Raw genomic sequence first — 11865 nt, forward strand, 5'->3', positions numbered from 1 at the left:
TCTGAAATTGATCAGCTCATCAAATACTATCACTGTGCCAAATTTGGTGCTTTTAACAAAAATCGCACAATTCACCCAAATTTATGCACCATATTGCCGGACTATTATGACAAACAGTAATGGGCCATGAAGTAAGTGCATTCCTTTTCTGAAGACCTTTTAAACACCAATCGCTGATCAGTACGTTTAAAATATATGCAATATTTGGCAGCAGCTCGAAAAATGCCTATTTTTCTATTTTTTCAGACGTAGCGGCGGGCCAAAAGGGGCAAAATATTTAATGGCTCTTAACGCGGCCAGAATATCATTTTGAATCAAACCAAATCTGTTTTAGTTTTAGCCTCGGTAAAATCTTTCAGTTGTCAGAGTTTCAGGAAAAATTATTTTTTGGACGCGCATTTGAGTGGGTGTTTTTAAGAAAGACGGCCTCTTAAGTCTTTTAAGTGGGCATGGTAGTTATCCAGTATGCTGTTGTGGATGTAATATATCAAACACGAGCAACAGTGTTTCATTGGGATATCGAAACACCGAGAAGAGAGTTGAAAATACAACGTGCAGCGGAGTATTTTTGATTAAATATCTACTAGAGTGTCACTTAATATATATATTCCCAATCGAAAACTACGGAATAAACGGTGAAAAAAGTCGTAAATACCTGGTATCCAAACCTCTTTTACGGTTATGGTTATCCTTGTTTTAACTTGCTACATTTGAAATGAGTTTGAGAAGATGTTTAGATAATTCAGGTGTTGGAGGAGGTATGCCACGATACAGTAACCCAAATAGGGCCCGCGCAAGTAAGTTAGTGTCCACGTGGACATTATTTACACATGTAATGCATGTAACTTGGTACAACAACCAAACTTTAAAAATTTACCTTAAATCTGATAGGAACATTTTTTTCGTTGCAGAATTACGCGTGATCGTTCCGTTGTCTTGGCAACCGTAGAAGAAACGTAAAAAGTACACTCTAAGCTTGCTGCTTAATGAAAATAACAATCGCCAAAGACACTGATATCGTTATTCATGTCGAGCATAGTCATCAAGATAATGCTGTGTTTAATATAATCATTACAGCGAAACATTTACCCTTTTCTTCATTTGCAAAATAACACTTCAAGCAATGTCCTTAGGCTACAGATAAAGTGTATTACAACATATCAAGGCAATAATAAAACGTATGTAAATTTTAAAACACAGCAGTTATTTTCCACCAGTTAATTTTTACGCGCTCTCATTGGACGAAACACATCACGTGGTATAAAATCCGAGGACGAGTATCAGACGATAATACAGTCGAATAAGGTTCAAGATATCGGGAGTTCCAATTATCGAGGGAAAAATTATTAAGACAATGACCTGAAGGGGAATCGAAAAACGTTCGAGTTAGCGGGAGTTCCTGAGGGTTCGAGTTATCGGGATTCAACTGTATACAGGTTCGTTTTGATATCCGTCGCCGATGTTTTTATAGAGAGGCACAAAACAATCAAACAAGGTCACCCTTTTCAGGTCTAACTTTTTAAATTAAACCATAGCGCTAAAAGGTTACGAAAGGGGCAAAGTTTAAGTAGACTGTACGATTTTGCCTACGACAGAGAAACAGAGCGCGCGCGTGTAAATGGTCCTAAGTCATGTCGTAGGCATGTCGAAAGCTTGTATTTCGCTAGCCTGCGAGCAGGCTCACTATTCGGGGGCAACGTGAATATCTCTTCGAGCGCCGAAGGCGCGATCCCGCGAGTGCCGAGGGCTCGCTTCGCTCGCCAAAACTCGAGCCTTCGGCACTCTTGGGATCGCGCTTTTGGCGCTCGAATAGAGAGTCTGCACGCAGGCTAGTCGCATGCGAAAAAGTCGTACCGTGTAAATCAATCAAAAGCCAATCAAATTGTTTTATTTCAACCGCAATTACGCTGTGACTATCACTGCGTTGTAGAAAGTAATCGTAGGATAATGAAGATGAAGAAGGCAGAGATATTCACGTAATCGTAGGATAATGTAAAAGAAATAAACCCTTTTTCGATTGCTGGTGTATTTGGGGATAATGCCCTTGGCTGAAAGATTGTGCTAAACGTTTCGCAGTTGCTCGCGCTCGAAGCTTCGCTTCGCGGCCAACTGTTCATTGTTGGGACAACCTTTTCAGCGTCTGGTATTATCCTCCAATACCACAGCCGCCTGAAGGCGTTTATTCACTAAATATACCCTACGCCCCTTTTGATATTCTTTGTCCGATTTTATAGAGGAGCGAAAAACAACAGAACAAAGTCACCCTTCCACCCTTTAAAATCAAATAATAGCGGTAAAAAGAATTCTTATTTATTTCAACCGCAATTACACCGTAATTATCGCGAATTATAATCGGATAGTAAGGGGAGAAGGTAAGTACATGTACATCTCTTTCCGGCTTGCTGGTATATTGAAGCGTAATGGCCCTTCGCTGAAAGATTGTCCTCAGAAATTCACAGTTGCCCTCAAAGCTCGGGTGAACACACCTTACTACGCAAGCCACATGTAAAATTGATAATATTGGTTCCATACTAAACGCAAGGATGAAAGGAATTAACTTTTCTAACTTTTTACTCAGAAAATGTTTCTTACGAGATACTTCTTTTTGAATATTTTTTTGAAATCGAAGTGGACACGGCTTAATCAAATCTAGATGTAAAAAAAAAATTGACAACAAATTAAAGAAAGTGTGTCACGGATTCAAGCCAAACTTGGGTATGGAAAAAACTATCAAAATCGGTGAAATATAAAAATAACAATATAACAACAGTGAAGGAACATTTCGATTACACAGCAAATACAAAATTAATTATGCCCAAAAGTTAAGAAGATTGAAACGGATTACAGGTTTCAAAGTTAATCTCGTTTTCATGTAACTTTAAGTTATAGCACCCGGGAGGCACAGTTGGTTTTAACGAAGCTATGGTTTTGTCATGCCCCGTTGGCTAAGACTTAAACTTCAATCAGCCGTAGCACAGTCCCTTTTAGTAAAATATAAACATAATCACTTAAAACAGTTCAAAAGCTCTTGAGTAACACAGGCACAGATGGAAAAGATTCGGAAAAATCAAACGGATTGCGATAGACATTTTTTGAAAAACTGTAATGCTAAACAGTTTTCAAAGTCAGGGTATTTTTACTCTGTAACTTATTGCCTGTCTTCTTAAGATATAACAACAACGTTCGTTGTTCCAATCAACATCTATTCTGGACGTTGTCCGGATCTTTTTCGTGAAGCTCCACCAAAAATAAAGTTGTGTTATTTGCTCGTTTGGATCCATTTTTAGTATTGTTTAGTAGAACTTTGGTTATTGTTATCTTTGTTGGTTATGTAACCTTTCCAGGCCATTATCTGGTAGCTTTGCTTGATTCTAGACCAGGCTCGTCTCAGCGTATTGTGATAGAGGTTCCTCGCCAGAATAAGGTGGCGGCGGTTCTTCTCTAGAGGGTGATGATGAAGGTCCCTCTCCAGAGTAGGGTGGTGGAGGTTCCTCTCTAGAGTAGGGTGATGGAGTTTCTTCTACATTGAAGGGTAGTGAAGGTTGTTCTCCAGAGTGAAGAGGCGGAAGTCTTACTGTAAGTGTTTCAAGTGGATTCGCCGTTGTCGGTTGACGCTCTCTCGTATTAGGCAGACACCCTGCCCCGGATACCCGTGCATGCGATGTATTGCATGCTGGGCGTTGGGAAGGGCGTGAATGAATGAATGAATGTCGCCGCCTCCTGTTTTTGCGTCTCTGTCGCTTTAATAGGCAATAGGTGTACAAACAACTGAAAAAAACGATGACAGAACCAACGAGGATCGGAAGTAAAATATACCAAAAAACTGCCAAGAGAGGACCGTTTTCGTTATGACCAGCTAAAAAAAGAAAAAGATAATAACTTGTAATTAATATGACTGACAACTAAAACTGTGTTTCGCACACGTCTAAAGAATTACAACGTCCTGGAAAATATATAAGCTTCAATGATGTACTTATACATTTGTATGTTCACCTCGTCAATCAAAATGATGTCGAAAACGGCAGAATGATTTGTTTCTCGGTTGCGAGGTATAACAAAACACTTCGGGGCAGTAAACGCGACAGTGTGCACTGTTGAGCTGTGGACTCACCCAGCGAAAGTTGCTAAGCACGAAAGAGGCGTAAGAGTAGCTAAGAGTCGCTCACGGGACCATAGCTCAGAGCGATTATAGTTTCTTGAGCACTTGGCAAACGTACCAAGGGCATCCGTGACCTGTGCAGCTTTGGTGTTTACCATATGTTCCATAACTTCAAAGTGTTAACTGTACTACTTCAGTTTCCCTGACACACAACTATGCGTGCTAAGCTTACTCTCTGAATCTACTTAATCAATCCCCAACAAAACTGACCTAAAAAGAGATTAAACTTCAAAGGAAAGTTTAAAATCTTTCAGTTTCTTGGAGAGATGTATTTCTTTCAAGTTTGCTAGTAGGAAAAAGTAAAGACAAAGTTGAAAAAACTCGAGGAAAAGGCTTACTTTTCTTTTCCTCCAAACTAACAGAGACAAATTTTCAGGTCTAACGTTTTAATCAAATCAACGTGACAAAAAAAGGAAGGTGCATTTTTCTCAACCGTACAGGACGATATTGCCCCTGGCTGAAAAAATGTCCTCAAAAATTCATAACTATCTGGTCAAAGCTTCGCTTCTCCGCCAACTGCTCGTTTTTGCGACTTTCTTGCTGCTTCGGGCTGATTATTTTTCAATGTACCAGCCACCTTAAAGGTGTTATTTATATATTTATTTTAATTAAACCCACCGATTTCGTGGTACTAAATCCTAAGAAGCGCATTTAACGGGTTTTTCTTCGAAGACGCGCCAGAGATGAGCTGATACATATAACCAACATATCACCGTGACCTAGTTCCTTCATTGTTATTTTTATAGATATTTTTCTTATTAATATTACAACAAAATACAACTTATTACAGTAAAAAAATACAAGAGCAAATACAAAATAACAGGTGCTGGCTGATTACAATTTACAATTTAGTACAAATTAAAACATGTTAAGCAAATACGTTCCAGAAAAATGGTGGTGTAAAAACGTAAAGAGACGGTAGAAATAGGAGGAAAATAATAGATAAAGAAGGCAAAAGAAATAGTACGGCAATAAAATAAAACAGAAACGAGCTTAAATAAAGTCTTTCCACTTTCTGTTAAAAATGTCAGTACTTTTATTTTTAACTGCAATTTGCTGCAGAGTATCCAATTTGATTTTTAGAAGAGAAGGAAAGCTGTCAAATTGTACATCATTGTGGTCTTGGATATTGCAGAACCTAATAAATAAATAAATAAATAAATAAATAAATAAATAAATAAATAAATAAATAAAATGTCTTTATTGCGCTTATTAAAATACATAACAAACGCTACATGTTAAAATCACTTAAATTATATTGAATTATTAAATAGCCAGATTATACTTAAACCTTAATCTATTAAAAAAAGAACTATTTTTAAAACGTTCTGTATTAATTCTTGGTAATTGACTCGCTTGTGATCTTAGCCTCTTGGATGACTCTTTGACTTCCGGCAAAAGGGCATACAATGGATGGTCAACATTGCTCTGGATCTTGGTGAACAATCTGCGGTCACACTTTTCTAAAAGACCGTAAATATTAATTAACCTGGAGGGAAGGGGGGGGGGGGGGGAGGTTTTTCCCAAATTTTGAAAAAAAAAAACGATTTACTCTACAATGCTGAAACTTTCAGTAGCTGTTCATTTATCCTTTGCGGAAATTTTAATATGTCAACCATGTCTCCATGGTATTTGACGTTGCCATGGCAACGTCATAAATACAGGCACGTCTTGACAAAAATCGTCATTTTTAACTTTTTTCTTGATTTTTTCCAGTTTTTTTAAACAGAAGGTCAAAATTTGTTTATTTTTACATTCCATAAGCATTCTGGCTTGATTTTGCATCAATTTCCGGTTATTTTGTGACCTTCTAAGAAAATGTTGAAATCCAAGATGGCGAATCCAATATGGCGGCTATTATGACGTCATGTGACGTCATATGACGTCACAGCCAATTAAAATTATGTCAACTTGTAGAGTAAGCTAAGGGCTTTCTTCTCAGTGCAAAATATTTTCGCTACGCCTTAATATAACGGAAACTCTGGGGAGGGGTTCCATCCACCCTCCCCCCCCCCCCCCTTGTACGATGGTGGGGGTATGAGTTTGCTAGTACGTCCGAGGGTTAACTCAGAAGTGCAACGTCGCTTATAGCACCTTTTAAGAAAACATTGTATAGTGTTTAAATCAGCCTAGCTGGTTCCGTAGACTGGAAATGCGTACGTAATCTTTGTCAAAACAATAGCCTTAAAGAGATGATCTATCTCTACCTGCGCGTATCCATCTTTTCTTAGTGATCTTAAAATGTACAGACACTTGTTAGTTTCTCCAAGTATTATTAAAAAAAGCAAGCTCTCATCCCAAGGCAGTGCTGATTGCAAAACGTTGCAACTTTAAAAGAAAAAATCGACCAAAAAGAAAAGTATTAAAGGGACTGCCATCAAAATGAAAAAAATATAACTTTATTACAAATACATAATTACGTCTTCCTCAGGTCCGCAGGAAGTAATACAGCTGCAAATTTGAATGTTTCGGATCGACTCTTCAAAGTCGATGAGCGCTGCTGTTCCTGTTCCCTTCAATATATAATAAATTCATTTTATTGTCATTGCGTTTGTACGTTTTTAAACGAGCAAGCTCACGGACAACTTATCTTAAAAAAATTGGCAAATTGCTTCAAACTTATTGCTCATAATTCGTCTCAATCTTCTTCAGTTGAAACAATCCTTGGTTATTTTCAGGGTGTCATTACTCCGTACGTTTGTGTTTTTCCTCCTTAGAAAACTGCTATTTTAAGGTTTTCCTTAATTTAAAAGCAATCAGAAAAATAACTTAAAATACCGTGACATATCCCTTAAGTGAGAGTTGCGAGAACTATAATCTGTCCTAACGTTTGTAAATGCAATCAACTTTATTTTTGGACGTTGTCCCCATGTTTTTGTTTCTGTTGCTACAGCTGAAATGTGTTATTTGCGCATTTCGATCCATTTTCGAAATTGTTAAGTTATGTAACCTTTAAACAGTTATTCTAGTCCATTATTTGAATGATTTTGCTTGATTCTAGACCAGGCTCGTTACAGTGTAAGGCGTTGATGATTCCTCGCCAGAGTAGGCTGGTGAAGGTTCCTCTCTAAAGTAGGGTGGTGGAGGTTCTTCTCCAGAGAGAAGTGGTGGAAGTTCCACTGTAAGTAGTTCAGGTGGATTCGCCGTTGGTACTAAACGCTCTCTCGTAATAGGCAACCACACTGCTCCGTGTGCCTGTGAATGCGATGTGCTTTGTAGGTTAACGATCTGCAACACTTCTGAATTAGATCCTGACTGTCGGGGAGGGACTGAATGATGCTGTTGCACGCACGCTTCAGAGTAACGTGGTAGACGTTCTCTTTCAATTAATTCCCTCGATACCAGTGATGTTTCCGTCGAATTGAATTGAACTGAATTGGATCGTGGCTGTTGGGAAGGGTATGAATGAGACTCTTGTGATCTTTGTTGCTGCTGTCTGATGTTCAATATATGACAGCAGAGCACAAATGAGCCACAACAGAAGAGGAAAATAAACAAGAACGGCAGAATAAAGTAGTAAATGAACAGATTTTCGTCACTTCCAGCTGAAACGGAAAAGGAAAAAAATTTCTAATTGTGCACTCTTTTTAGTTGCCTGGCAACTAAAATGGTGTCTTGTTTCGACAACAACGTATCACTTGACATGTCTCAAAAATTTAAACTCCCTGTAAAATATAACAGATTTAACATTGGACTCGGACATTTGTATATTCCTTTCGTCAATCGAAATGATGTCGAAAGCTAGAACGATTTGTTTTTCAGTTGCGAGGTATAACAAAACTTACAATTTAGGTGGCTCACTTAACAAATGGCACGTGCACTGCTGAGTTGTGGATGCATGCAGGAGGTCGCTAAACACGAAAGAGGCGTAAAAGTTGCTAGACGTGATAGCTTGGAGCGACTCTCGCTTCTTCAGTGCTTAGCAAACAATAATAATAATAATAATAATAGTAATAATAATAATAAATAATTAAATATTTATAGTGCGCAAATTATACATGTAAAAAAAGAGCAAGTGAGCATCACAATTTAAAAAAAATTGCTAAAAACTACGTTAAAAAATACTAAAATACACAATATGTACTCTCAAATCTGTTAAAAAGCTGAAAAAGTATATAAAAATTAAAATATTTAACAAGAAAACAAATATGAAACTAAGGTAAGTAAATATCAAGTCAAACAAAATCTAATTATAAGCTATTCTAAAAAAGTGTGTTTTTAACAATGATTAAAATCGATTAATATTTCTCCGTTACGCAGCTCTTGCGGTTAATTGTTCCATAATTTCGGAGCAGCCGCCGAAACCTTCCAAGTGCATCCATAACCGGAGCAGCTGTAACTACAGTTACTATGTACATGTATTACAACTGCGCGTGCTAAGGTTACTTTGCGAATTTAAACTAACGCATGCAATATTCAAGAAATTCCCTGACAAAAACCTAAAAGCTGATCAAACTTCGGGCGTACAGTTCACAGTCTTTCAGTACTTTGTAGAAATGTATTTTTCCAAAGTTTCTAGTAGAAAAATCGTAGAAACGTGAATAAAAACTCGTGAAGTAGTGCGATGATGATGATGATGGTTTATTTAACAGTTCAACCAGGTTGGTATTCTCCGATAATTAACTATAATAAATCAATATATTAATTATACTTGACAAATAACACAAACTGAAAAAAAATAAATTCATGCACACTTCAAATACTTAGTACCTTCAACTCCTTTGAAAAGAGTCAGCAAAACTGTAAAGAGATATGAAAATCGTACGATTAGTTCTTCGCATCCTCGGAGACCCAGGGCAGTTAATAGAGGCAAAAAAACTGAGAAAAACAAGGACTCTTGAGGGTCATGTAAAATAATATAACCTTGCGAAATCCAAATACATGGCCAAATTACTTATTCCCTCCTCGGTGAAAGCGGTCATGTAACGCGAATGATTGTTGCCCGGTGTTTGTGTCCTTTCGTGCCTTGGACAAAAATAAAACTTAAGAGAAACATTACGGGCGGATTTGGCAAAACGTTTAAAAATTAAAAAAAAAACTTTACAAAAAAAGCCAATGTGGAAAGACATGCTTCCTTTTTTAACCCATACATCATCAGTTGTCAGGCGAACGTATCTAGCGTGTCAATATTTACAGTCGTGTTTGTGAGACCTAAGAAATTACCTCAACAAAAAAAAATTGAAGAACAGTAGTGCAGTTGGATGAAACTATTATATATTTACTGCACACCGGCCTCCCGCCAACAGGACAGGATATTGCAAGGAACTTGTGTCATTTTTTCTGCTCAATCAGGAATTAGCATTAATTTCTAAAGCCATTTCAGACTGGTGTGATAAGTTTCCGTACACAGAGAGCACACGCTCAAACCTTTCTTCACCGACTTTCCCTCACTCCCATGGCCACTAACTGCCCCTGGCTATGTATAGATGAGCTGATCTTACTCTAAAACTTTAAAGGTCTACAGTTCATAGATTGTTACCCGGTATCACCGCAATACTGCCGCTATCAAAGTCTTTGAGCAAACCGTTACACTGTCACTTGACAGTAGCGAGTTCTTGCAGTGTTTGTTTTGGTGGCAACTGTGCGTTCATCCAGTAAAGCAGATTCAAAGCACGTAGTTTACATATTACATTGATTATAAAGTAGGCAAAAAGTAAACAAACATAGGCTGCAGAAAATAAAATTGATGTTTAACCAGGACAAAGTTAAAAACGCTTATCATCTGTTTAACATGATAGCTATTACTAGTTGACCCATGATTACAGGAAAATGTAAAGGAAAATAAACAAACCATGCTACGATTAACTATAAATTTGGAGCGTGACCGTCTTCTACTCGCTTTCAAGGGAATGAGAGGTCGATCAATGCACAGCAAGTCGTAACATGTTTTGATGCTCAATTTCTTATGATTCATTAGTTTTAGCATCAAGTTAAATGAAAACAATGAAATGTTATTTCTCAACCGGATTGACAGCGAACATCATACGCATTCGAAGGAGTCATTTATAATTACTGCCGGGTAAATATTTAATATTCACGTCCGCGACAAAAAACACTATAAAGCGCTACCTGAAACGTCGTACTCTGTAGTTATGACAGGAACATGTTTTTTTTTTGGCAAGAACAACCCAGTAATTTAAATATGTGGCATATTCACGGTTAACGATCGAACAACCTACTGGAAAGACTTAATGCATGATATCGTGTATGCGTTACTGCGATTGCATACATTAACAGAACACGTCTTCCTTTATTTTTTCCATCATTGTCAATGAATCAACAACAACTCTACTGTAAGCACAGTACTTCAAGGAAATATAATTAAGATAATTTATCCTAGAAGCATGGAGATGCTCATTCTTTCTCGTGGCTATCATTCAATTTATTGCAATATTTTCCCTTCAAGCTAAAATATAAAACCTTAAATCAACAATACAGTAACAAATTGAACTTACCCAAGAAAACAAGGCCAAAACAGCTTTTCTTCATAGTTACACCGCATTTCCCTTGGTAAATGATACGAATCTGAGAAACAGAATTGTCAAAGATTTCTAGTTCGTTCAAGGACGTTACTTTACTTCAGCCATCTTTTCCGAGTATTTTTACATGTACGTCACTGCAATAATTAATTACTCAGTTTCACCCATTTGGCTTTGCGGCCGTTACTTGTTGTTTTGAAACAAACTCGCCATTCAAAACAATATTAATTATCCGTGAAAACCAAATGGGTGAAGCGGGCCGTTGATATGAAAATATGACCTTTTAAACGAGTAATGAACTAACAATCACTCCAGTGTGGTATGTTTGGGAGGTTCGATTTGTTTGTGTTTTGATTTGTGTTGTTTTAGACCCGCAGTTATGACAATACTTCATAACAATTATGTTAAACGATACCAGTCGCATTGTGTCGCGCAATCACCGAGAGCCGTCATGGGATGGCGCCATGTGAGAGCATGGGAGAACATGGGATGGCGCCATGGGCCATGGGAGAGCCGCCATGGGATGGCGTGATATCATGCCACACGGACACGCTCCTCAATTCTGTACTTTGGTCAATATTCAGCCATCTTTTCGATCCGAATATTTTTACACGTGCGTCACTGCAATAATAAAGTATCCAGTTCCACCCATTCGGCTTTGCGGCCGTTGTTGTTTTGAAATAAGCTCGTCATTCAAAACAATGACAATAAGCCGCAAAGCTGAGTGGGTGATAAGTGGGCCTTTGATATGAAAATATTAATTAACTTTTACAGGTGTAATGCACTTTTAAAAAACAATCACCAGAGTGTGGCATGCTTTGGAGATTCCATTTGTTTGCGTTGCTTTAGGCCCAGTTATTGTTATACATCATGGCAGTGTTGTGTTTAACTTTGCTTTATACGATGCCTGTCGCATTTCTCGCGCAATCAGCGTTCCTGATTTTAGAAATGGCCGTCCTTATAGATATTTTAAAATAACTCTCGTCAATCTTTTGAACCGACAGGGCCAACTTTTGGCTCGGTCAACAGGGACAACTTTCTCATATAAACGCTTGGTAAAAGATAGCTCAGGAGAGGGGGTAACTCGGCTCCTACCAGGGACAACTCTACTCCATATAAACAGGCCCCAATGACCGGGCAAAACCAATGGTGGCTCGCTCACTGAGATTTTCCTGCGCTTCGTGCCGCCGGCTACATGCATATGCTTGGTTTACTGGAGTCGTATAC

At 38.0% G+C, this 11865-nt stretch overlaps 1 protein-coding gene across 2 annotated transcripts; it reads right to left on the bottom strand.

Annotated features, from left to right (window-relative positions):
- Positions 1 to 2294: 2294 nt before the first annotated feature.
- Positions 2295 to 10998, bottom strand: LOC144654431 (uncharacterized). 2 transcript variants are annotated; one of them, XM_078514582.1, is made up of 4 exons: positions 10615 to 10998; positions 8870 to 8899; positions 6367 to 7704; positions 2295 to 5622 (listed from the first exon to the last, which is right to left on the bottom strand). In XM_078514582.1, the coding sequence occupies exons 1-3, from the start codon at positions 10646 to 10648 to the stop codon at positions 7157 to 7159; spliced, it is 612 nt and encodes a 203-aa protein (XP_078370708.1). In that variant the 5' UTR covers positions 10649 to 10998; the 3' UTR covers positions 2295 to 5622; positions 6367 to 7156. The 2 variants fall into 2 exon arrangements, with proteins under 2 accessions (XP_078370708.1, XP_078370709.1); XM_078514583.1 differs by lacking the exon at positions 6367 to 7704 and having other exon boundaries at positions 2295 to 3856.
- Between the last annotated feature and the right edge of the window lie 867 nt (positions 10999 to 11865).

This window comes from Oculina patagonica, chromosome 5, assembly GCF_052425735.1.
Source record: "Oculina patagonica isolate OP01 chromosome 5, crgOcupat, whole genome shotgun sequence".
Taxonomy (NCBI): Eukaryota; Metazoa; Cnidaria; class Anthozoa; order Scleractinia; family Oculinidae; genus Oculina; species Oculina patagonica.